Source organism: Dipodomys merriami, unplaced genomic scaffold (genome assembly GCF_024711535.1).
Source record: "Dipodomys merriami isolate MVZ:Mamm:240054 unplaced genomic scaffold, mDipMer1.0.p SCAF_97, whole genome shotgun sequence".
Classification (NCBI taxonomy): Eukaryota; Metazoa; Chordata; class Mammalia; order Rodentia; family Heteromyidae; genus Dipodomys; species Dipodomys merriami.
In genome coordinates, this window is record NW_027206590.1 from 4,580,721 (window position 1) to 4,608,542 (window position 27,822).

Genomic DNA, 27,822 nt, shown 5'->3' on the forward strand with positions numbered 1-27,822 from the left:
AATGTGAGTCAGAAAACAAAATATTATATGAAGGCAATTAAGTAGGCAGAGGCTTGGGCTCAAGGAACTCTGTGGACTCCTCAAACCCCCCAAATCTTTTTTTTTCTTCTTTTTTGCCAACTTTCCCATCTCTATATTTCACAAAATATTAGGAACTCGTTTTATTCCTCAAAGTAGTAAGTAGTTGTATGGAGAGAAAAAGCACAAGTGAAGTCAAAGGTTAAAGCAATTAGTAATAGTACATCTGAAATATAACCATGGTTTTAGCACTTCATAAATTTTGAGTAGGTACTCTTACATGTTAGCAATATTATTATTAGGAAGTATCCTTTCAAATGAAAAATACACATACCACACACACATACCCTCCCCCACAAACATTTTACTTTTATAACCATCATCAAAGGATAGAAATAATGGTAGCATGTAGTACCTCTTTTACAATTAGACGATTTTGGGGAGGGGGGAGGGACCTAGGCACTATCCCTGAGCTTCTTTTTGGTCAAGGCTACCATTCTACCACTTGAACTATGGCACCACTTCTGACTTTTTCTGAGTAGTTTATTGGAGATAAGAGTCTCACAGACTTTACTGCCCAGGCTGGCTTTGAACCATGATCCTAAGATCTCAACTTCCTCAGTAGCAAGGATTACAGGCATGAGCCACTGGCACCTGGAAAATTAGACTGTTTTTAACTTGTGCACTAAAGCACAGGCATCATGAGCAATCTATTTTGATTACTAATAATCTATATAATGTATAATTAAAAATAAAATCATAAACATTCATTTAATTTCAACAATGTTGTGGATTTTACTCTTAAAATGTGAAGAAAAAATAACTTAATCTCTTTAGTGTGTGTGTGTGTGTGTGTGTGTGTGTGTGTGTGTGTAAATGTGTGTGTGTGTAGATGTGTGTGTGTGTGTGTGTGTAAATGTGTGTCCTGGTCCTGGGACTTGAAGTTAGGACCTGGGTGCTGATGTTGAGCATTTTAGCTCAAGGCTAGTGCTCTACTTGAGCCATAGTTCTGATTCTGGATTTGGCTTCAACCAGTGATCCTCAGATTTCAGCCTCCTGAGTAGCAGCAAGTGATCTGCACCCAACTCTTTAACTTTTATACTTAAAAATGACTTAACATCTCTAAAATGCTTTAAGGCATGAAAAAAGTAAGAGAATTCATTTCTTGAAGCCATTATCTCATTTCTGAGTCCACTTCTGGTGTCTAGTTTAATCCATACACATACTGTACATGAGTCATACAGGATGCTATGTTGTTCAATTCGCTGTTTTTTTTAATAAAATAGTTCAGAGTCAAATAACTTTGAGAAACACACATTAAGCAATTTTATTATTTGCCCAATTTCAGATTTTCACAGTCTTCCAACAAGATGCAAAAATTAATAGATGCTTTTTACAAATTTTACAAATACACATAGGAAGAAAACAAGCTGTTCAGGGGTGTCAGAGATTAGCTGACAGGCAAACAGATGCCAAGAATTTGAGCACAATTTACAGAGCTACAGCCAGGATAACAGGAGTGTGAGAAACAGACTCAGACAGCTTAAGGGTTTTTGTCTCCCCCAAATGAGTATCAATGGGAAGGCTACACTGCTGATTTATATAATGGCTGCTCTGAACAGCTATATGCAAAAGCAGCTTTACTGTATAAGCTTCCTGATAAATGAGAAGTATCTTATCTTTCTATATGATACCCTTATAAAGCCAATTTATAAGTAAAAATGCATGGAGGAGTATCTAGAGTTTCCTAAACTAGCAAGAAAACATGAAATAGCATTGCTTTCTTTCTTTCTTTCTTTCTTTTTTTTCTGTTGGTCTGGGCCTGGGTGCTGTCCCTCAGCTCTTCAGCTCAAGGCTAGCGCTCTACCACTTGAGCCACAGTGCCACTTTCAGCTTTTTCTGCCTATGTGGTGCTGAGGAATTGAACCCAGGGCCTCATGCATATGAGGCAAGTACTCTACCACTAAGCCAACTTCCCAGTCCCTAGCATTGCTTTCTGAGAAGGTAATCTATCTAAATCCATACAAGACAAGACGAGACTATCCCTCATCTAACCAATGGTTTCAACATCAAAGTGCTGAAAAATGTGTTCCTAAAAATTAGTACATACCCAACTTATTTTTAAGCTGTGACTACACTTTTAATAACATAAATGAGTTCAGTAGGATTTATTTTAATTATTTCTGAAACAGCTTATTTTTAGTAAATATTATAGTCCCCCACATGGGAAGCTACTACCATGCCAGACATTTTCTACAGAGAGATAAAATCCTATTTATAGACCTATCAGTTGTTCCTTGCTTAGGTTGTAACATAGTTTCCACTGAAGCCTGATATGACCTCCCCTGACTTCTCTGGTCTAATATTCCTTTCATCCTGAAGTTCCCACATTTACCTTTATCTCCACAGGGTACCTAAGTAGTAACAAAGGGAGGGGAGAGAAAAGGTGAGAGAGAGAAAAGGTGAGAATCTCCTTTTCTTAGGTCTTCTCCTACAGAGAAGATTTAGAAAAGGAAAGAAGTGTTTTTGAGGAGTCTCCCATGCATATCTAGCAATAATGCCTCAAGAATAATGCCTCATAGTAAATCATGCATATGGCATATGAGAATGGCCACAAGGCCTGGAGTGTCTTAACCTGTGTTTGACTTCTCTTAGAAATTTTACATCTTTTAAAAACCCAGCATGGCTGGTAGTACATACTGGGAGGCAAAGCAGAGAAAGGAGGATCCCTACTATGAGGCCAGCCTAGAGTATTTATATAGCTAGACCCTGTCTCAAAAACAAAACAAAACAAAACACCACTCAATGAGAATAAATGCTATGGTATCTTGATACAGAGAATACTATATTCCCTAATAACAAAGAAGCTAAGCAAGAAAGCAAAGGGTAAATGTTAAGATTTATTTTTCCCTAAAAATTGTGATCCTAGGGATTGTTTATAATATTGATTTTTACATTACTTGTTGATATCATTACATAACTGATTTATATTACTGATGGAATCCTCCCCCTGAAGACATCCAGTTTCTAGCTATAACTCCTCATTAACCATTCTGGAAGGCATGAGAACAGTAGTGAGAACAGTGAGTAAACCATTTTCACTATTTTCTTTCGCTCACTGTGCCATAACCTGTACCCCACCTCACCCCAGCCCTGCCCTACTCTGGATGAAATTCTAAATGAACCCTTTTCTCTTGCAAATCCTAATCCCTTTCATGGCTGGAGCCCTGTAACATTTGTTGTCTCTGGCTCATTTACTTTTAATTTGCAAGTGTAAGTATATCTTGCCTACTGTTGTTAATTCCATGTTTAGAGGTCATGTATCCTAAATGAAACTAAATTCCACTTGATTATGAACACCCAGAGGACAATGACCATGTATTAGGCATTTTATTATCAATAGGGTCATACAAAGTATGCATCATAGGTACATAGTAAACTTTATGGAAATACTGAAATACGTAATGCTGAATAAGAAGTAATTCTCCTACATTAATCTCTAGTAGCACAAAACTAGGTAATCCCAACCTAACAGTAGAAGAGTTAAATCACAAGCACTTACTGAAGTGTAGAAGGAAGAATGCATTGATAATACCAATCTACCTTTTACTGGACTCTCATCATTATGCTCAAATGTTCAGAGAAATGATAAACCTAAGATAAATCAGGTAATGAAGAAAAAAATAAATAATATTTCCTTACTCAAAGACAATCCTTCCTGATTTTCTCCATCCACCTCTATCTTACTTATCCTTTAAGGCCTACCTGCTCTTATCCACCCTAATTCATAGTGAAATCTAACTCTCTAGTATTTGATGACAATTAGCTAGTTGTTATTTAGCATTTGTACCTATACCAAAAAGGGATTCAGCTGGAGTATTGGTGGCTCATTCCTGTAATCCTAGCTACTTAGAAGACTGAGATCTGAGGATACAGGTTCCAAGCCAGTCCAAGCAGGAAAGTCCAGGGGACTCTTAGACTCTTTATCTCCTTTTTTTTTTTTTTTTCCGGTCATGGGGCCTGAACTCTGGGCCTGGGCACTGTCCCTCAGCTCTTCAGCTCAAGGCTAGCGCTCTACCACTTGAGCCACAGCGCCACTTCTGGCTTTTTTCTGTTTGCTTATGTGGTGCTGAGGAATCGAACCCAGGGCCTCATGCATGCAAGGCAAGCACTCTACCACTGAGCCACCTTCCCAGCCCTAGACTCTTATCTCCAAGTAAGCACAAGAGAGGGAGGGAGGGGAAAAGAAAAAGAAACAGTGCCAGACCCTGAATTCAAGCCTCAGGACTGGCACTAAATAAATTAATAAATAAAATAAATAAAGTTGTAAACATTAGAAAATAGTTTTCAATAGTGAAGCTTATCATTTCAAATTGTATTTTCTTTTTCAAAGGAAGACATATAGACTTTCTGGGTGATCAGAGTTGAGCCATGGACCTGGATGATCAAATGAATCATGAAACTGTGTTCCAGTAACAGCACAGCAATGAGGAAAAAACTTAGGCTTTAGAAGTGAAACAGACCTGAAATCAGAATAGTGAGTCATTGGAGCTGGGAAGGTAGCTCAGTGGTAGAGTGCTTGCCTTGCATGCATAAGGCCCTGGGTTCAATTCCTCAGCACCACATAAACAGAAAATGCTGGAAGTGGCACTGTGGCTCACATGGTAATGCTAGCCTAGAGCTGAGGGACAGTGCCCAGGCCCAGAGTTCAGGACCCACGACCAACAAAAACAAACAAACAAAAAAACTCCAGTGAATCATCACTCACTACATATAATCTTCAACAAGTATTTTAACCTCTCTGTTTTGACATCTATAGGTACTGGAATATTGTGAAAACGAAATAACCTGGACCAGAGCCTATTGAATAAATTGCATCGTTAATAGATTTGCCTACTGTCATTTTTTTTCTTAAGCCACAACAAAAAGAATATGACTTCATGGCAAACTGGACATTTTAGGGCTTCTATCTTTTTTAATTGGTAACAATAAAATATTGATGCTAACTCACCCCCAAAAGGTTATTTTCCCTGTAGTTTGAGAAGTTAAAAAGAAAGTAAAATTTTGTCTTACTAGGCCAGGTAAACCTGTTAAATCAGATGGCTAGAATAAGCAAAAAAAAGAAACCAAAAACAAAAACAAAAAAAAGGTCCTAAAAAAAGGAAACCTTTACACAGGCATTGTGACACATGCCTGCAATCCCAGTTTGTCATCACTTTAGCCCAGGAGTTCAAGGCAAGTCCGGGCAACACAGAGAGACCCCCAACTGAGAAGGAGTGGGAAAAAGGGGTTTCTAATACAGGTTACAGAGGTATCTCCCTAGCCTATTAGAAGATCCATAGGAAGGTAGACAGGCAGGCAGAAAAAAAGAAAAAGGAAGGAAGGAAGGAAGGAAGGAAGGGAGGGAGGGAGGGAGGGAGGGAGGGAGGGAGGGAGGGAGGGAGGGAGGGAGGAAACAGGGGTCCAGGTAGAAGTAAACCCAATACTGCTGTTTCTATGTCAAAGAAATGCTTTGGATACAATTATTTTTTGTTTATTTTGTTTTAACCTTCTTCAAAATTCTACCCACCCCTCCCTTAAAGTGTAGATACCTGCCTAACAATCACAAAAACAAAACGAAGAGAAAATAAAATACCTGCACTGCATGAATAACGGGGATGGTAAGAGGTAGGCAAGCTGGCTTCAGAAGATGGGAGCTTCTTAGTGAAGGAAGAAGGCTAGTGATGGCTGTACCCCCTTCTTTTGCTGCTTTCAGATGATGGAGGAATGTCTAAGTCATTCATCTGCTCAAACAGCAGAAGAGGAGACAGTAATATTTGGTCTTTCTACAGTACAAGATAAAAAGTGGCTAAGGAGTTACAGCTTTCAAATTGTGAGAGTGCAAATGTTGGCAGGACTTCCCAGGCTTTCTTTTTTCTCCAGCCCAGTGAAATGGAAGTAGAGCCAGATGGGTCTTTCTAGTTAAGTGACCTTAGGCAAGTTCCACAGCCTCTCTAACCTTCATTTTTTCTCTATAAATCTACATGAACAGTATCTGCCCTGAAGAGTTTAAGAACTTAATAAGCTAACAAATAAAAAGCAAACTGTTTCAGAATAGGCAATGCATACAAATTAAATACATCTCCCCAAACCTCAAGCCCCAATGATACATTGTTTATATACAAATACACCATACATTCTCCTCTTCCTTTTCCTTTTGCAGAAAAGGAATCAAGCCTAAGAAAAATAACTTTCCCAAAATGACACTGGGCTTAAAACAGGGTTAAAAAAACAGTTCCATGCATTGTAACCTTGCCTCATTAGACACATCCCCTTGGAGTGGCTCAGAGTCAACACAGTCAAGAAAACAAGCAAAGGTCACTGACAGCCGCTCCTGGAAGTCAGACCCAAAAGGAACCCAAGAGTTAAACACTCAACCTCACCAGTGCCTGGAGAGCTGGAAGCAGACTCTTTACAGGAGGAGGCCAGAGATTCACTGAAACCCATTCCTCCATCTTATTGGTTAGATCCCAAGGAGGTGAAGAAGAGGAAAAGAAATGTCACGGGACCCTCAGGATCTCCATGGGTAAACTACAGCTCAGGTTCTCACTAAATCTGTAAAATATTTCTGAACCCTTGTGATCACTAAGCTGTAAGATGGTAACTTCTGACCTTCATCAAAAAGAATGTCTTTGTAGCAAGGTACCCATGGCTCATGCATGTAATCCTATATACTCAAGAGACTGGGATATGGAGGACTGAGTGAAGCCAGCCAGGATAGAAAAAAGTCTACTAGGTTCCATATCCAAAATGACCAGGAAAAAGCAGGGCTGGAGGTATGGCTCAAGTGGTAGAGCACCAGCTAAGCAAGTGCAGAGCTCTGAGTTCAAACCCCAGTCAGTCTCTGTCTCTTCGTCTCTGTCCATCTCTCGGTCCTACAGTCTGTGTATGTGTGTCTCTCTCTTATACACACACACACACACACACACACACACACACACACACACACACACACACACACACACACACACACACACACACACACACACACACACACACACACACACACACACACACACATGTCTTTGTTCCTTAATGACCATATTCCTAATCATGCAAATCTATATGGCTGAATATGGATAGACAGTCTTATATGTCTGTAACACAAAATTAATATCCAATGCTCATGCTCTGGGCACTGAAAATCCATACTGCTACCTCCCCCTCCTTCCCTCTGGATATTACAGAAGGACCTAGTCTGTTTCTACAATCCTCAGTCATTTCAGAAACATGACAGCACTACTTAATCATATTTTTCTCCATTCTCTCTGAGGGAGCCCCTCCATTTAAAAAAGAAAGAAAGAAAGGCTATCTTGTTGTAGGATGTAACTCTAATTATGTTAGCACACATATGCAGAGCTGAGTGGAGACGACCAGGGAAGAGAGAAACCCAATACCTTGCCAAATCCATTGGGAGTTCTGCCCAAGTTATTAATCCGGGTAGGGGCCACTTAACTGAATTACTTGAGGCAATGCCCTTCAATTCTGGCTAAATTCTTATCCCCAGGGGGAAATCTAGGAACAATCTGTCTCCTCCAAACCGTATTACCTCCAACAACTCCTTTTGCTCAGAAGCTTTTCTTTCCCATTTCAAAGCCTTACATAAAGTTTCTCTGTTCTGTGCAGAAAATTAGTGAGGCATTTATTCTGCCCTGTTAGGCTTGAGGGACTTCATGTGTCTGAGCAATGAAGCTGCTGAACAGTGTATTCCCTTTGTTCTTACACATAACCTCAACTAAATTCTAGCCTCAAAATGTGTATATCCAAAGGGGACTGCGTGACTTAAGTAAAACTGAATAAAAGGTCTGCTGAGGAGCAAAAGACTTGGGAGCCTCTTAAAAAACTAAGTCAGTTCAGGAATCAACTTGAGTTCACCTCGGTATGACCTCAGGACCAGGGCTGACAGAATCTCTCCCAGGTCTACCATAAACAATCCAGAAGTGTTGGACAGACCAGCCTCTCCAGAACTGTAGAGACTAATTAATGATCTGCAGCTACTCTAGACTCACAGAGCAAGGACCTCTCAGCATAGCCCAAAGCAAATCAGCTCCAGAAACAAGGCAAAGGCTCACCATCTTCTCTTTGTATAGGCTCTATAATCCCCAAACCAAATTTAATCTAAACTATGCTGCTCATGCCCTTTGCTAACACAGATGTCTCATTTATAAACCCCAGGGAACATCAGTGACTCAGCTCTCTTTCACTCAAGGATGCTCAGCACAGCTATTAAAAGCACAGACTCAGGGTCAGGCAGGCCTAGGTTTAAATACCTGTTCTGCCACTTTCGGGGTCTATGACTTAAATCTCACTAAGGCTCAGTCTGTTCATCTGTAAAATAAGGTTTCTACCATCCATCTTACAGGGAAACTGGTTGTTAAGATAATAAGATGTTAAGTGCATGGATATGTAGGTGTGTGTACTTAGTATGGCACTTGATGCAAAGTAAGCATTCAATAAATAGTAGTTGTTGCTACAGATTATAATTGAAGACTATAAAACAACTTCTTTATAGGAATAACACTTCAAGCTGACAACCAGCATATTAGCATTCCTGCACCTTCCCCACCCCATCATAGAGTGGTAAGTAGCTGGAGAGGCACACTCTTAAGGACGATGCTGAACAATGTGCTTAGGTAAAGGAGAAAGAGCGAAACAGGCTTCTACCCATGAAGAGGTTCATGGGGAAGAGAAACAACAACAACAGCAGCAAATCATGAAGAAAAATAATGAAGAGCTGAGCTCCAGTGGCTCACACCTGTACTCCTAGCTGCTCAGGAGGCTGAGATCTGAGGATGAAGGTTGGAAGCCAGCCCAGGCAGCAAAGTCCATGAGACTCTCATCTCTAATTAATCACAGAAAAAGCTGGAAGTGGTGCTGTGGCTCAAGTGGTGGAGTGCTAGCCTTGAGCAAAATGAGCTAAGGGACAGCACCTGAGTTCAAGTCCCAGGATGGGGGGGGGGGGGGAGGAGAGAAAGAGGAGAGAGAAAGAGAGGAGAAGAAGGAAAGGAAGGAAGGAAGGAAGGAAGGAAGGAAGGAAGGAAGGAAGGAAGGAAGGAAGGAAGGAAGGAAGGAAGGAAGGAAGGGAGGGAAAAAAGAATGAAAATGATCTCAGTATGAAAGTACTTCTCAGCTTAAGTGTTCCACCAGAAAGTAGCTGCTTTTAAATCTACACCAGCTGATCAGGTCACATTTACCAGATTTGTGAGGTGGGGGGAGGGGCAAGTTAGAAAGCCAGGCCCATTCTGGAGGTCCACACATGTAGAAAAAGGGAGGACAGGGTGAGAGTGATCATAGGAGGAGAAGAGCTTCACTTCAGCTAAAATACCAACTGGGAGAGAGCCAGGGAAGGGGTGATACTGACCACAAAGAAATGTACTCTTTACCTGGCATTTAGCATTGTAACCCCTCTGTACATCACCTTTAGAACAATTAAAAATCAAACAAAACTTATACCAAGCATGAAGCTGACAACCACGACCAAATATTTTCAGGCAGGAAATACAAGATGACTGTTAGGCTAGGGTAATGACATGTATTTTCTTGAAAATTATTTTTAGCAAATAGATTATAAGCTCTCAAAGCATTATAATCATCATGTAATCAAAACCAAATATACTTATTTACTGGACACATGGTGGGAAAAACAGAAGGAGCTGGGTTCTACGAGTCTATAGCTCACTACATTCACAAGCTAGTGTTCTTCCCCTAGTCCTCTTACAAATTTTTTATCTTCATCCCCTGATTTGTCAAAATCCCCCACCTCACAACACATTGGAAAGCCCACACTGAAGCAGGCCTTAAAGGGGTGGAGCAGGCCAGTCCACACCTTGGTCAGGACAGTAGGTGCCATCAGGGAGCAGCACTACTGTGGGAAAAGCACTGAACTGAGAATGAAGGTTCTAGATCTCACACCCAGCTTTGCTACTATCACAAACTACAGATAAAAGAGTGTGGCCTTGGGTAAATCTTTAACCTATCTGGACTCAGTCTGCCCCATCTGCAGAGCCAGGATGACATGACTAAATCCAGTCAACAAATTAGGACCTGAAGGCCAAACTGATGGTTCCTTTCCTTGGTTCTTATTTCAGTGTTGGCAGACATCCCGCCAAAAAGCTTGGGTATCAATGGAAGTGACTATGGTTCATTCTCCAAACTAATCAGACAGATCCCTCACAGGAGAGAACCAGTGACATTTCTGAAGTACAAATGAGAAGGACTGAGGATGTAGAGGCCTGCCTAAGATTGCTCATTTTATAAAGTTATACTCTGTTCTTTGGACATTAAGTCAATTAAGTAAGCAATAGCTGGGTGCTGGTGGCTCACGCCTGTAATCCTAGCTACTCAGGAGGCTGAGATCTGAGGACCGCGGTTCAAAGCCAGCCCGGGCAGGAACATCCGTGAGACTCATCTCCAGTAAACCACTAGAAAACTGGAAGTGGCGCTGTGGCTCAAGAGGTAGAGCACTCTCCTTGAGCTAAAGAGCACAGGGACAGCACCCAGGCCCAGAGTTCAAGCCCCACAACCAACAACAACAACAAAAAAAGAAAGTAAGCAACAGAAAGCCAGGGACTAGAGTAAAGTCACCTAGCAGCTGGAAGAGCAAATAGTTTACCTCCTAAAAGAGCCCTCCAACATTTCAGCCAAAGAGAATGTATGTGAATCTGAGAATCAGCATTCATTCCAAAAACACAGGAATGATGGTTGCTCTTTCTGGCCAGTGGATCAGAACCTGAAAGATGGGTATAATTTGTACTAGGTAAATCATATGGTTAGAAATAATCTTGGAACTGCCAGCACTCAAAAAACTCGCAGGCAACTCTTTAGAGAGGATTCTCTGGAGACCTAGAGGTGTAGTAACCAAGGGAAATATAGCCAGATTAGATCAGTAAAGGCCTCTCCAGTTCCACATGAGGTACTGTAAGGGGCACTGATGCTGGCCAACACACAAGATTTATACAATGAGTTCCCTGATGCTGCACGTGTCCAGGTCAGAAGAGTGGCCACTCTGCCACAAAATGGCCCATGAAGTAGCAATGACAGCTGCCCCACTACTGGTGCCAACTGCTTAACTGTTACCACTCATACTCCTCCCTCCCATTTAATTATTTAATGTATTCGTGTCAGTACTAGGCTTGAACTCAAGGCCTCATGCTTACCTGACTTAGTCAAATGACACTCCCCAACATTCTCTCCATGTAAAAAATTTTAAACTTCTTATTTATTCCTATTCACTTCACTTTTTTCTCCCCAACATTCTCCCCATTTAAAAATTTTAAAATTTTGTATTTATTCCTATTCACTTCACCTTTTTCTCCCCAACATAAAAGCATGCTTTCCTAACATAAAGTATGATAGAGCTACACAAAGGAATATGACTTGTCAACAAAAACAATGGAGTAGCTACAACATGAATGAATCATGAAGACACCATGGTAAATTAAAGAAGTCAGACATAAAGGATCACATACTATATTGAAGCTATCTATATGAAATACCCAAAATGGGCAAATCTGTCAGGACATTAGTAGAGTGGGTAATGGCAAGGAGGTGAGGTTTTAAATGGAATAGTGAAAATGTTCTAAAATTGATTATAGAGATTGGTGAACAAAAGCCACTGGCTAAACAGCCTAGGATAACTCACTCCTGGACACCGAAGGAACTGAAGGTTTTCTATTTTGAGCAATCAACCAATAAGTACTCCATTTAGAATATTCTAATTCCAAATGGGTAAAAACATCTGAGAATGTAAGCACAGATTAAACAAAATAAAGAGACAGACACTAAGAATACAGTATAACTTTTCCTGTCACACTAGGCAACACTTGCTTTGCTCTGGGTGCCCTCTGCTGACAAAAACCAGCACAGCTACATCTCCTTTGCGCCCTTTTCTCTTCTACCCTAGGAGAGCCAAGAATCCTCTGAGCATGACTCAGGTTTCTAGTTATGAAATCTTCCTCGGCCCACATGTAAGCAGAAAAGGCTTTGTATTCCTCCAGCTTTATACTATCCTTCTCTCTGTGTTAGAACTTGCAGCTTATTTCTAAACAGGTTAACTGATTCAGGATTACAGAACAATAATTAATTGCAGAACTAGCAATTAAGTGTAATAATATTTGAAATTTAAGGTACATCTTCACTTCCCTTCAGAAATGACTAGAATACAGACAGGGAAATTTTGAAGCAACGATAAGAGTCCAGTACAGTATTAAAAAAAGTTTCTATAAATGAAAATTATTTAAAGCACTAACTAAAACAATCAAAAGTAGGATTAGGCTTTGGAGTTGGAAAGGATGTCCATTATAATCTTAATGGATTTCTTCATATATATATAACGAAACTAAGGGACCCAAAGAGGCAAAGTGATACACACATGGACCCCAAACCTGTGACAAAGCCAAGTTTCCTAACTCTCATGACCTTTGACTCCTCAGAAAACTTTTTCATTTAGCCATTACCAACACAAAGATTAAACCACATTTTAGCCATTCCCACTGGAGGGAAAAGAAATCAATGTAACAATTAATGGAATCCTACTTTTTTACTATTGTTAAAATAAGCCATTCCTAATACCAACACTTTTTTAAAAAAACAATCAACTTTTAAATTTAAATTATTTTTCACAGGGTCAAAAACTATACTGGCTACCAATAAGAAATATCTAAATCAAGATTACAGTCTGTGAACTATGATGTGTAAACCAAGATCAGCCTACCATTTGTTTTTGTACAATCCCCAATACAGATAGATATGAGTTAGGGTAGCATTTATATTTTTAACGAATAAAAAGAAAAAGAAGTATAATATTGCTTTAAGATGAAAAAGAAAACAATAAAGTAATGTATAGTATATGAAAAATGTTATTAAAAACTCAAATCTCTAGATACTCAGGGGGCTGAGATCTGAGGATCATGGTTCAAAGCCAGCTTGGGCAGGAAAAGTCTGTGAGACTCATCTCCAATAAATCACCAGAAAACCAGAAGTGGCACTGTGGCTCAAGTGGTAGAGTGCTAGCCTTGAGCTGAAGAGCTTAGGGACAGTGCCCAGGCTGAGAGTTCAAGCCCCACAACCAACAAAAAACAAAAAACAAAAACAAATAAATAAAAAACAAACCTCAAATCTCAGTGTACAGTGTCCACAAATAAAGCTTTATTAGAACACAGCCACACTTCCTCATTGTATATGGTTTGGGGCTGCTTTCATGCCACAGTGTCAGAACAGGGTCTGTTTGGCTCAAAAACATTTATTCTGAAAACTGATTTTTTTTTTTTTGTAAAAAAATGGCTTGTCCTTTCCTATTCCAAGCTAGTGACAAATGTGGATTCTGCGTCTCCATTAAAGTATAAAGTATTAGGTTGTAGTACAACTGAGGTGTTCTACGCTTCAATAGTGAGCCTTCCAGGTCACTCAGCATGGACCCTGTGCAGGGTGAGCAGATGGCCTGTGTTGTGTGACAGATCCATCTTTCCACCACAGAAGCCGGAGACACTGAGCTTTATTGCTGGTCTCTTTCTCAGCTAATATTTATTAGCAATCCTATAAAAGCATCCTGGTTTTACAAATAGGAACCAACTATCAGAGAAGTTAATATTAAGCCCAACATAGAACTTGAACTTGGATAAATGAAAATTATTTAAAGCACCAACTAAAACAATCAAGTTCTATGGTCATTCTCCAGTGGTTTTCAAACTATGTTGCAGTAGCAAAGGGGTCTCCTGGTCAAACTTCAGAGAGTAAGCTCAAGCTTCCATATCTGTTTTTCCAGGACTGCCCACTTACCTATATTTACAAATTTTATCCATATAATTTCATCATTGTGTGTGTAGCTCTGAATGATTTCAAGCACTTCCATGGTTTGCTATGTAACGTGTTTTCATTTTTCCCTTCAAGCAAGAGTGTAACACCTTATCAGATGTGCAATATGTGAGTTGAAAACATTATGTCAAAACTTTCTGCTCACATGTGAGCTACTGACCTTGACTACTAGACTACTAGACTTCAAGACATTCATAAACTTAAGAGTTTGACACTGGAGAATTTAGGCCATGGCAAACTTGCATTCATTGGCTACTTCTCTGTGTCAACAAGGAACACTATATTAGCCTTAGAGCTGTAAAGCTTGACCTCTGCACAGAGCACAGTCCTCTAGCCTCAACCCTCTAGCCTCCAGGGGCCTTGCAGGTTGTTGTGGATCTGCACTGGGGCTGCTACACCAGCTATTCCTGAGAAAAACTTACAGGAAGGTATTCAGGAAACCTTTTTTTAAGACTTTCCTTTTCATGGTGGCCTACTTCCAGTCTAGCTGAATAACCTGACTTCCCTAATGTACCTAAATCTACAGCGTGTATTCCTTAGGGAGTTTGCTCAGGCTCTTCTTCTCTTTAAGGGGGGAAAATCTCATTGTATGGCAATAAACTCACGGACTCATGAAATTGTACATGATCATCTCCTTATTTCTACCATACTCAATAAGCTGAAAAGGAGAATTTGTTGCTGAAAAATTTTAAATCTTTTCTTTTAACTCTGAAGGTCAGTGCATCTCACCAAAACAAAAGCCAACTTTATGCTATCACCTTTGGCCAATTGCTCATGAAACTGGGAATCTTGCCAAGGAATATTAAAACCCTGCCCCCTTACATACAGACTTCCTGGGGTCAGGCAAAGGAGAAATGGTATGAAAATGATATGTCAACTATAAAGGAATACAGAAATGTAATACAGAACCATCACCCCTTAATGAAGGGCAGGAAGGAGGAGGGAACTTCTGTCTGAAGAAAAATAGGCAAGTAAATGTTTAAGGAAAAAATCCACTAAAAGTAATTAAGTACAAGGCATAAGTCTCATGGAAATTTTATAAATTTTGAATCTAACACATCTAGATTTAAATTCAGCTTCACTAAAAACTACAGAACTGTGGGCAATGCTTTAGTCTCTCTGAGCCTTCATTTCTTTGCCTGAAAATGGGATTAAATGGAAATAATTCTTGCCATGCCTAATAGTGAGGATACAAAATATGCTAGCTCTCTTCATTAGATGATCTCTATTGGCCATCTGTTACTCTAAAGTTAGGACATGTCTGCTAGAATGAATGGATGGTTCCTGTAGCAATATCAAAATGACAAAATTAAAGAGATCTTAGATGTTTCTATGCTTCACATGACGCCAGAAAGCTCATGAGAGCCCAGACTGATGGGGCTCTAAAGGAACAGTGGAAGATCCTAATAGCAGGAGACACATAGGGAGAGTTCTACTAATTCAATAAAGATATTTATTGAGTGTTTTAAGAGCCTTCTTCGGCTCCATAAATGACAGATTTACATTTAATATCCACTTGACCAAACTCATTAAACTTGCAAGAGGCACTCTCTTGCAGAAGATCACATATCTAGTTTCTTAAGAATTAATTTTTCATAAAGGTCTGGCAGGGCAAAGGCAATAAAAATATAGTGAAAGTCTAACCAAAATTGGTTTTCCCTTTTCCAACAGAGAAAATCTCAACAAAGCAGTCTTTACCAGTATTTGTTTCAAGATGGCTGGAAATGAGATAGACATAGGGTCTCACATCTGTAATCCCAGTTACTGAGGAGGCAGATACAGGGAGGACCTTATTCTTAAGGCCAGCTCAAGTTAGATATAGGGAGGACTTCACTCTTAAGGCCAGCTCAAGTTAGTGAGTTGTCTATTTCAACAAATATATTGTACCAGTCATCTCAGTTATGCAGGAGGCAGGAACCAGGGCATCATAGTCTAAGGCTGGGCCAGGCAAAAAGTGAGGCTCTATATGAGAAGTAACAAGCAAAAAGGGCTGAGGGAGTAGGTCATATAGTACATACTCCATACGCACAACCCACTACATATATTTAGTAAACTATATATATATATGTATATATATGTATATATATGTATATATATACATATATATAGTACCTTAATTAGAAACAAAGAAAGGTAATAAAGTTATAATAGTTTACCATTTGGCCATAAAAATATTCCTAGCCATAATAATATACTATGTAATCAAAAAGTAACAATGAATATTGATTTAACAAACATGGCTGTCTTGGAGAGAAGGAGAGTATGTCTGTAAAACTGCTAATACCTCATCTTCAACAGTAGGAAAACAAAGGATGGTGCAAAAAAAATCCTCATTAAATCAAGAAATCAAATATACATATTATTTAGATCTATAGCAGTAAAGTTCAAAAATAGAAAGGAAAAAAAAGCTTGTTCCTGGAGGAAACGCTTATAAACTATAGAATGAAATGGCCAGAAAGGCAATCGTAAAGTCCAAGAAAGCACTTGCATAACACTAGATGCTGCTGCACTTGCCAGGCCTTCACACCTTCACCCACTAGAGGGTGTAGAGAGTGTTAAGGACATCACAAAAGTACCCAAACCAGGAGGGTAAGGGAGGGAGGTGAAAGACTTTCTCAAAGGTTAAAAAATGGGGAGCTATACGATCTATTAAAAGAAAACAACGTTATTTATATTTCCTATTAATTTATCAACAAAACAAGTTTAGCTTAAAAAGAACAAAAATTCTAGACTGAGATACAAAATGGATATCATTTCATTTCTGAACCAATTATTTTAACATAGCCTCTATGGGAAAAAGAGAAGGAATAGGAAGAAAAGGAATAGGACAGTGACTGCCAAAAACAATGTTTCATTAAGGTTGTGTGTGCAAGCGCACACATGTAATGAGGACTAAATCTAAATCTCACACAGGCTAAACACACACTCTACATCTGAACTACACTCTCAGACCCTAAAGCTGCATTTTTATGGATAGCAAGTATTAGAATAATGTTGTTCAGAACTATGTATTGCAGTCCCTTAGTGGGTCCTGAAATTCAATTTTGGTTAATCAACTGTCAGCTATAATCAACATTTTTTAAAAAATTATAAGGTAGTTGTACAAAGAGGCTACAACTCTGTAAGTCAGGTTACAGGTACAATGCTTCTTGATCAGTGCAACTCCTGTCATTCTCAACCATTTCCTTCTCCCATCCCTACTCTTTTTTACATAGCGTACACATAATCAACAATTTTCGATGCAATAGAATGGGACAGAAATATCACAATACTCAGAACACAGGGTATTATCTGGTAAAATTACTTCTATGTTCTATTCATACATACACATAGATGTATATGCTGGACCAGAGTATGAGAAGTATTGCAAACTCAGAATTGTGATTGTTTTTAAGCTGTGAAGTACTGAGCTAGAACTTGAACATGGCACCATTCCTCCATCTAATCATTATTCCTTTGCCCCAGACAAATGAGTACGACAGAAATGTTCTTATTTTTGTTCACAGGCTCCAATCAAAATAATCAAAAGCCCTAAAAGCACATTTGTAAAACCTAGACTAAAATAAAGCCTATTCTAGGATAAATAGGAGAAACAAAGATGAAAAGAAAGAAAATACTTTTTAAGACAAAACCACTTAGAGGTCATGTTTAATCTGCTCTCCATAATAAAACTAAAGTTTCAACTAATTACGGTATTTGCCACCTGATATTTTCACTTATTTCTGTAAATCACTGAAACTTATCCATATAATTGATTTCAATAGAATTTAGGAAAATGAAAGGGAAAAAATAAGGAGTTACTGGCAAACATTTTAAAAATCAGATCAAAAGTCTAGCAACACAAGAGCAAATTTTTATCTTAATGAGAAAAGAAATATAAGGTCAGCCATATTAGGAGGCAACCTTGACAGCAATAAGTAGTTCAAAATAAGTAGAGGTTGGAGGAAGAGTTCCCATGCTGCAGTATTCTGCAATGATTCCACATCTCTTTTCTTGTCACACGAGTACCACAAGAGCCATAACCAAAGAAGAGAGATGCTGGCAGAGAACTACAGAAGAGAATGTCAAACACAGAAGCTGAAACCCCAGGTTCAAGTCCAACTCTGACACTTACTATCAATATGATATTATGGGATTCACTTTAAAACCCCTATGCTTTGGTTTTCTTATCTATAATATACAGCTTTGGCTCAGACTACCTGGCAGAGTTATAAAGAACAAAACTGAATTTACACAGAATTATTTTGTAACCTATACTTTGTGAGCCATTTATTTTTATAATTTATTACTAAGCCAGAGTGTGTTCTCTCATCCCAATTGTTAACTGTAAGGTTTCATTCCATACCATTTAAAGTGTAAGACAATGAATATAAAGTGCCAGGATTTAAGGTTCTAGAAAAAGGACTACACTGAGGGTGCTCCAGTATTACCTTCAACACTTAGTTGAAAGTATTCCACTACTGAACATCTCTTAGTTAGGCTGTACCAAATGCAATAAAACAAATTACATAGGTCTAATTTGAATTCCTGTTTCTAATTCTCTTTCCCTTACTATTCCCCAAACTGAATTGATTACAAAAAACAAGAAAGTTACCATTGCTGAGATATAGAGATATTAAAAGATATAAAAATCTACAATTGATTACAAGATTGTTTTTAATCAATTAGATTGTTAAGTAAACTAATTTTCTCCATTTCCTTGACCAAATATGCTGATAAAATAAATCTCAATCATTCTTATGCCCCAAAACTAGGCACCAATTCTCTGATACCCACTTCTAAGCCTTTCTGGGTTAATTCACCAACCTGACTACACAAACTCTAAGGTACATTATAATTACATGTTATATAAAGCAATAAACTGGAAGGTTAAAAAGTTTTCTTAAAAACAACTCAGATTTGACTGTTTTCAGAACATTTTAAGATACCAAAATTTTCTGCTCAAATGAGATGGGAGTTAGACAACAATAAAAGAATGAGCTAGGAGGTAAACATAAAATGTAAAGTTTTATCCAGATACCTTGGAATGTCCTTGTTATTCTTTTAAAAAGAAACAAATAGCTGGGTACTGGTAGCTCACATCTATAATCCTAAGTACTCAGGAGACTGAGGTCTGAAGACAGCCCACGAAGATAAATTCTTAATTCTTATCTCCAATGAACCACTGAGGCATAGCTCAAGTTGCAGAAAGCTAGTTGTAAGCAAAAATATGTCAAGCAAGAGCATGAGACCTTGAGTTCAAGCCCCAGTATAAACAAATAAATGAACAACAAAAAGTAATAAAAACCCTAGAACACATAGATGAATTCTCACAAGCTGTGAGGACATTATAAATATATAAATACAAGTACTTTAATTAGTAGATCTGTAAGTATGTAAAAGAACTTGACCATTTATAAGAATAAACATATATTTGCTTAAATTAAAAACAGAAATGTAACTTTTAAATTATTTTCCTAAATTACCCAGAAGTTTAAATTAACCTTTAGTGAGGTACTAGTCCTATTACACTCATTAAGAGAACAATGAATATTTTAATTATAGTTATAAAATGACCATACATCCCATACTCCCCAATTGACCTGGAAGTATTTCATCAAAATCATTAGCATCTCTTACCACTTTCAAAAGTTGATAGAAGACATAAAGTTGTGGTGCCAGGAAATAATAAGGGAACAATCTTAGGAACCTTTCTATACTTTTTAGGCACCCCCTAAAATCCACTCCAAATAAATGTTAGCAAACCAGCTTGCTATGCAAAAGGATCCCTCTTTCTAAGCCTCAACTACATAAGAATACCAGAGCTAATGTACACAAGTATTCTCCCATTTAAAAAAGGTAATTTAAACCCAGAAAACACACCACTTTTAATTAACATTTAGGAACATTCATAGGTGAATCACAAAAAAAAAAAAAAAACAACAGCTAGAAATCACCACTACATTGTATTATCAGCCAAAAATCCTTTGCATGGCTTGAGATAAAGTTGCTGGTTTCCACTTGAATCACAGTGTTTGCTGAAACATATATTTCCATAGACTGCACTCTGGCAAGCAGAGAAAAGTGCTTTAAGTATTTTACAAAAGCAACAGATTTCAATCCACTAAAGACTATGACCTGCTTGGGAAAGAATGGGGTGGTTTTACATCAAGAAGCAAAACCTTAGCCAGGTACCAGTGGCTCAGCCTATAATCCTAGCCATTCAGGAGGCAGAGATCTGAGGATCGCAGTTCAAAATCAGCCCAGGCAGGAATTCTGTGAGACTCTTATCTCCAATAAACTACTCAAAAAAGACTTAAGTGGTGCTGTGGCTCAAGTGGTAGAGCACTCATCTTGAGCAAAAAAAGCTCAGGGGCAAAGCCCAGGCCCGAGGAGGAGCAGAAGCTGGAGCAGGAGGAGGAGGAGGAGGAAGAGAAGGAGGAGGAGGAACCACAGCAGCAGCAGGAGGAGAAAAGTTCTCCCTCTTTTTCTTCACTGTTTTGTTGTTGTTGTTGTTGTGCTGATTTTTTGTTTGTCAGTCATGGGGCCTGAACTTTGGGCCTGGGCCCTGTCCCTCAGCTCTTCAGCTCAAGGCTCGCCCTCTATCACTTGAGCCACAGCGTCACTTCTGGCTTTTTCTGCTTATGTGGTGCTGAGGAATCAAACCCAGGACCTCATGCATGCAAGGCAAGCACTCTACCACTGAGCCACCTTCCCAGCCCTTCACTGTATTTTTGTTGTTGTTGTTTGTTTTTTGGGTCCGGTCGTGGGGCCTGAACTCTGGGCCTGGGTGCTGTCCCTCAGCTCTTCAGCTCAAAGCTAACGCTCTACCACTTGAGCCACAGCGCCACTTCCGGCTTTTTTCTTTTTGCTTATGTGGTCCTCAGAGGCATGCAAGGCAAGTGCTCTACCACTGAGCCATCTTCCCAGCCCCCCTTCACTGTTTTTTTAATTTAACTGCATTGCTGGAGACTTTTATAACATGATGAGTCACTAAAACAGTGAAATGCTAATCCACATAATACTTAACCAGCATTAACCAACATTCTTAACTAGCACTCATGAACTCCTTCATCTGTGGTTGAACTTCAAAAAGTCTAGCAGGGCACTGGTGACTCATACTCGCAGTCCTATCTACTCAGGAGGTTGAGATCCAAGGACTGTGGTTTAAAGAGAGCCTGGGCAGGAAAGTCTGCAGACTCTTATTTCTAACCAGCAAAAAGCTAGAAGCAGAGCTTTGGCTCAAGTGGTAGAGCACTAGCCTTGAGTAGAAAAGGATAAAGGACAGTGCCCAGGCCCTGATTTCAAACCTCAATACTCACTCACTCTCTCTCTCTCTCCCTCCTCCCTCTCTCCCTCTCTCTCTCTCTCTCACTCTCACACACACACACACACACACACACACACACACACACACACACACACACACACACACAAACACACACCTAAAAAATCCCCCAAAATGATACATAAAATAGTTTGAGTGAGCAGTCAGTGTTCATGTTTCCCTTGGGTGAGTCAATAGTCTCTAGTATGAAGGAAAGAACTTCAAATACAAGACTAGTTTAAATTCTTATTCAGAAACTAGCCTGACTATTAGCTTGGAGAAGTCACTTCAATTTTCTTCTTTCCAAAGGGAACACAAACCTCATCTACTTCAAAAGGTAATTGGATAAGATTTTTTTTAATACTTTGTTTAAAACAATCAAGACTCTAATCTTTCAGAACACATAAAATTCCTGTATGGAAAAGATTCTTCTATTTATAAAGAACAGCAAAAGAATAAGGAGAGCAAATAAAGACACAAAATTAAAATTCACCTTCATCCCATCCCCAAATCCTGGAGTTGCTGAGATAAATCTACCCTGGGGAGATGTAGAGATCACAAGTTCAGCTCCTGCCCAGCTCAGATTGCTCAATAACCAGTGTTTCACACTGATAAATGCCTCCCAAATCTCAGAGCACAGAGTGAGAGTTCACGAGGTTAGGCGCATTAATTAGCAGTACTCATTTGGATTCTGTATTCATCAAATACAACAAGCAGCTATTCAATATTTGCCTATTTGCACTACTCTAAGATCCCTAATTCAAAGATCCAACCAGAGTACAAAATAAGGCCCAAGAAAATAAACTGAAAATAAACCTGTCACCATCAAAATGTGCCTCAAAGTAAATTAAGCAGCTTTACATAATGGCCAATGGGTTTGCACAGGCCTACAGCAGAGATGGTATGAGTAATGAATGTACAGGTAGGTCCCTGCTCTAAAAGGAAAGAAAAGTAAAGTAGTTACAAGCAATGACAATACTTTTTGTGATTTAATAAATGCTATTAACTCCTTTTCATTTTGCTCCTCACTGATCTGCAATCCCTCACAGAAAGAACACAGCATCAGACAGTATTCCTTTCAGCTTCAGAGCTAAAAATATCAACACACTTTATAGCAATTAGCATACCTTAGTATTCAGGACTAGATTAAGAGACTGACCCTGACCCCTTACCACATAACTGAACCATGTATAAACAGTTGAAAGCTAAGCCTAGGAATCTTTGGGAGCTGAACCTCCAGTTTTAACCTATGGCTAGGATACAGAACTATTGTCAAGAAGCACAAATTTCACAGCTTACAGATTTGTGGCCAATCCACACCAGAGGGAAAACAAATAAAATGACTATATCCTGCCGAGCACCAGTGGCTCATGCCTGTAATCCTAGAGACTCAGGAGGCTGAGATCTGAGGATCACAGTTCAAAGCCAGCCCAGGCACGAAAGTCCCCATGAGACTTTTATCTCCAATTAACCACCCCAAAATCGGAAGTGGGGCTGTGGCTCAAGTGGTAGAGCACTAGCCTTGAGCACAAAGAGGTTCAGGGACAGCACCCAGGCCCTGAGTTCAAGCCCCATAACCCCCTCTCCCTCCAAAAAAATTCTAATTGTCTTCAGATTTAGACAGGTAACCTTATTTCTCACCAAAAGCTTCTGTCTTCAACTTTAATGGTGATGATCCCACAGACAGATAAACAGTGAGATGAATGCTTTTTCAGCATACAGACTCTACCCACTCAGATACCATTCTAGTACCCAAAATGCAAGCATTGGGCAAAGACTCTCAAATGTGGAAGGCCTCTATGAAGATGACCTTAGATTATGCTATTTTTTAAGATTATTTTCAGAGGCCCTGATGAAACTCAATTAACTTCTGGGAAGTAACTAAATGGACTGCTACTTCATTTAGCATTATGAAGGTTCATATCCAGTAGACAAACCTAACAGTGGTAGCTTCTTTTGGCAAGCTTAAAAGAAATTATGAGCCAGGGGCCTGTGGCTCATGCCTGTAATCCTAGCTACTCAGGAGGCTGAAATCTGAGGATCATGGTTCAAAGCCAGCCCAGGCAGGAAATTCTGTGACACTCTTATCTCCAATAAACCACTAGAAACCTGGAAGTGGTGCTGAGGCACTCGCCTTGAGCTGAAGAGCTCAGAGACAGCACCCAGGCCCAGAGTTCAAGCCCCATGACCGAAAAAAAAATTATGAATGGGCATTCAAAAGACATTTCCAGGACTTGTCCTTTCATACCTGAAAAATGTCAATATCCTCAAACAGGAAGGAGACCAATGTCATTCAGCAGCAAGGTGACTTGAGCCATACCAGTTGTACCTGGTTCTTAACTCTCATTTCAACCTTATCTACTGAAGCCTTCAAGTAGCAAAAAAACATGGAAGGCATTTCACACATTTCCTCAAACTGTAAAGAGGATAATCTGTAGGAAGCAGTTCTACTCTAACCTATGAAAGGTCCTGGCCTGTTTCTAATCATCCCCCATTTAATAAAGGAAAAAAGGCAGAAATTTCAATGTCTTTGGCAAGATTTCTCTGATTAAAACCATAAGGTCAAAAAAAAATTTTTTACTCCCCCTGGAAGGAGCATGGAATTTTCTTCCTTTACCTTATTACAAAGATGGAAACAGATCAAACAGATCCATACAGAAAGACAAAATGACTGGGGGGGGGGGGGGAGGAGACAATTTCAGCTGTTAGAATTAAGAGACATTAAAAAAAACAGTTAAGATATTAGCAAAAAAGTCAATCCTTGCGATGTTTAATAATTTTCTCTTGTAACATCCATAATTAAAGTAACATAATACCTTTAGGACTAAGAAATATTTATTTTATATCTGAAAAAGCATATTCATTCCTGAAATAAGTTGTGTTACCTTCCAAAGTAAGTAATTTTAGGAAATGTTAATATTTCTCTCTTAAGGTATACTTTGATCACATCTGCACACACACACGCACACGCACGCACACACACACACACACACACACACACACACACACACACACACACACCAAGTTATAAATAGTAGACACCAACCTGGCTATCCCGCGGTGGGAATCCATGATAACCTGGGGTCAAAGACTCGTTCTAAGATAGAGAAAAAAGAAACTGTAAGAAACCAGGAAACACTCACAATAATCAAAAGCATCCAAACTGGCCAAATATAAAAGCTGCTTTGTTTCATATTCCATGCTACCTAACTACAAAACAAAGATTAGTACTCACTTAGGACACTATCCAGGAATAGCATTTCCCCCTGCATTTCCTCTCCCGAATAGTTCAACCAGGGTACTATGGAGACTGGGAGCCAGAAGAGTTCCAAACATCACACTGGGTGACTTCAGCAGACCCAGCCTCTTCTCACTGAATGCTAAATACTGGAAGAACCATCAGCTTCCACATATTTCTACTTGTCACCTGGTCAGAAAGGGGACAAATACTACCCTGCTAACAACTGCCTCCTGGTCTGGAAAGATTAAGCTCTTCCTCTCTATTAATCTTTTTGCCCTCAGTTCTTCTATTTTTAGCTTTTTGTTTGTTTTTTTGTGCCAGTGTTTCACAATGTTTGCCTAAGTGGCCTTCAACTCATTATATAGAACAGACTGGCCTCAAATTTTGATCCCCTGTCTCTTCTCCAAAGTGATGGCATTACAGGAATGTGCCAACATGCCTGACAAGTTCTTTTAAGTCTAGATGACATTCCAGGTCTGTTTAAGACTTCCCCTATCATCCTATATCATCTTATGGACCCCAGTAACTTTGAACATGTATAAATGTCGATATTTGTTCTAGGTATTTGTGCAATTTAGTTCCAATGTTATTTGTGATTCTCATTAATCTTATTTTATTAAAGGTCTATCATACTTAGTCTCTCACATCTTCACATTGAACAACTGAATTTAGGTTCCTAAGGCATGGGGCTGGGAAGATGGCTCAGTGGTAGAGGGCTTGCCTTGCATACATGAGGCCCTGGGTTTGATTCCTCAGCACCACATAAGCAAAAAGAAGCCCAAAGTGGCACCATGGCTCATGTGGTAGAGCGCTAGCCTTGAGCTGAAGAGCTGAGGGACAGAGCCCAGGCCCAGAGTTCAGGCTCCACAACGGACAGTAAAAAAGAAAAGAAAAGAAAAGATTCCTAAGGCAATTTTACTGGCCATTAAAATTTATGCAAACCCTAATTTAGTGTAAGATCATGTATTTCTTCCTTGATCCATTCAATCATTCAAGCAACATATACTGAATACTAAAATTTCCAAATAAGTGAAGGAGTAAGAAAGAAGGCCCTTGACTTCACAGAATCACAAATGAGAGGAGATAGTATGTGCATACCAAGGAATGATAAGAACATTGGGTTGTTCTCATAATTTCTCAAGTGCAACACAGCTACTCAAAGACACTCATCTTCTTCTTCCACCCATTTGTACTTTATTCATACTAGCAGAAAAGAGGAATTTTCATCAGTAGGTCTTTCACATTTGGCAACAAAATAAACTTTTCATCTAATGATAGGCACAACAGAGATACAATTACATTCAAAATTATAATCAAATATAGTCAAAAGTCAACACTCATCAAGATATATTGTATTCATAAGTTGCTTTGTTAAATGGCAACTCTTCTGTGCAACTACTTAAAAGATCACTTTTTAAAAATTTTATTTTATTTTATTTGTGAACATACTGTACAGAGGGGTTACAATTACATGGGCAGGATAATGCGTACATTTCTTACCAAGCATTGCACCCTCCTCCTTTGGTTTACCCTTCACATCCCTTCCCAGCCTCCCCCCTTCCCCCCAATCCCAATCAAAAGATCTTTTTTTTTTTTTAAGGTCAATAAACACTTCAAAAACCTGAGAGCCAGAAGTCAAGTTGGGTCATTATAGAACCCCAGGATTTCCACAATATCTAGCACTACCTAGCACACAGGTGTCTAATACATCGACAGTAAGATGTAGTTCTCTACATGGTGGAGACCTAAAAGAATATCTAAAAAAAAAATAAAGTTAAATAACTAGAAATTATTTAGGAATTCCTCCTCTAATTCTATCAGAGGTAAACAAAATTCTCCTTTTCTATTAATAAATAATCTATTTTAGACACTTAAATATTTATACATCGGTTTCCTCAAAGAAAGCACACTAAATACTCAAAATAATTGTCTTTAAAAAAGATTATGAGCCAGGTGCTGGTGGCTCACACCTGTAATCCTAGCTACTCAGGAGGCTGAGATCTAAGGATCGTGGTTCAAAGCCAGCCTGGGCAGGAAAGACCGTGAGACTCCTATCTCCAATAAACCACCAGAAAACCAGAAGTGGAGCTGTAGCTCAAGTGGTAGAGTGCTCGCCTTGAGCTGAAGAACTGAGGGACAGCACTCAGGCCCAGAGTTCAAGCCCCACAACCGACAAAAAAAAAGATTATGAGTACTCAAACAATCTTGAGAAATAAGAGAAATGTTTGTTGACTTTCAAGTTTACTACAAAGCTACAGTAATGAAGTTAGTACAATATTTACCTAAGGATAGTCATGTAGGTCAATGAAATACAACTGAGAGTCCAGAAATCAACCCTTATAGTCATGGCCAATTAATTTTTTAAAGGGTGCCAAAAATGTCAATGGAGAAAGAATAGCCTTTTCAGCAAATAATGCTGGAACAACTAGATATCCAGAGGTAAAATAAGTTTACAAAATTAACACAGAAAGGATCAGATCTATAAAACTATAAAACTTTTCAAAGAAACCAGAGCAGCAATTCTTATGATCTTGGGTCAAGCAGCAATTTTTTTTTTAACATAACACCATAAGCTTAACTGATGAAGAACAAGAGGTAAATTAGGTGTCATTAAAATTTAAAACTTTTGTGCTTCTAAGTGAACAATGAAAAGTAAAAAGGCAATCCACAGAATGAGAGCAAACATTTGCAAATTCCATATTTGATAAGGACCATGCCGCTAGGGCAAAGAACTCTTATAACTCAACAGCAAAAGGAAAATTAACTCAGCTAGAGTTCTCTGCTCAATGGTCATTATCATTGGTTATTATACAAGTCAAAACCACATGGAGCACAAGCACCAGTGGTTCATGCCTATATAAATCTAGCTACTCAGGAGGCTGAGATCTACAGATCATGATTTGAGACCAGCCTAGGCAGAAAAGTCACCATGAGATTCTTATCTCTAATTAACCACTCAAGAACTGGAAATGAGGCTGTGGCTCAAAGTGGTAGAGTGCTAACCTTGAGCAAAAGAGCTTAGGAACAGACCTGGAGTTTAAGCACTACAACCACCACCAACAACAACAAAACCCACACACACTAGTAATAATCACATACTAGGATGATTATAATAACAAAGTCTGACAATATTAAGTGTTGATAAGGATAGGAGAAATAGAAATTTTTGTACATTGCTGGTGGGGAATATAAAATGGTATGGCTACTTTGGAAACAGTTGGGTAGTCCAGAAAAGGTTAAGCACAGCCAGGTCTGGCATGTAATCCTAGCACTCAGGGGCTAGAAGCAGGAGGACAGCAAGTTCAGGGTCAGCCTGGGTTACCTAGTTAAAACTCTGTCACACAAAACAACAACTAAAAAGGCTAAACACTGTTACTGCATGATCAAGAAATTCCACAGCCAAGTC

The 27,822-nt window shown here is 39.0% G+C and overlaps 1 protein-coding gene across 19 annotated transcripts in view; it reads right to left on the reverse strand.

The window, feature by feature from the left end:
• LOC138821975 (RNA binding protein fox-1 homolog 2) overlaps positions 1-27,822 on the reverse strand; it is a 245,481-nt gene that overhangs the window by 136,928 nt on the left and 80,731 nt on the right. For all 19 annotated transcript variants that reach the window (XM_070014449.1, XM_070014447.1, XM_070014463.1 and 16 more), the window contains exon 2: positions 24,222-24,272. In XM_070014449.1, coding sequence (XP_069870550.1) covers positions 24,222-24,272 — 51 coding nt within the window. The remainder of the gene's footprint in view (positions 1-24,221; positions 24,273-27,822) is intronic.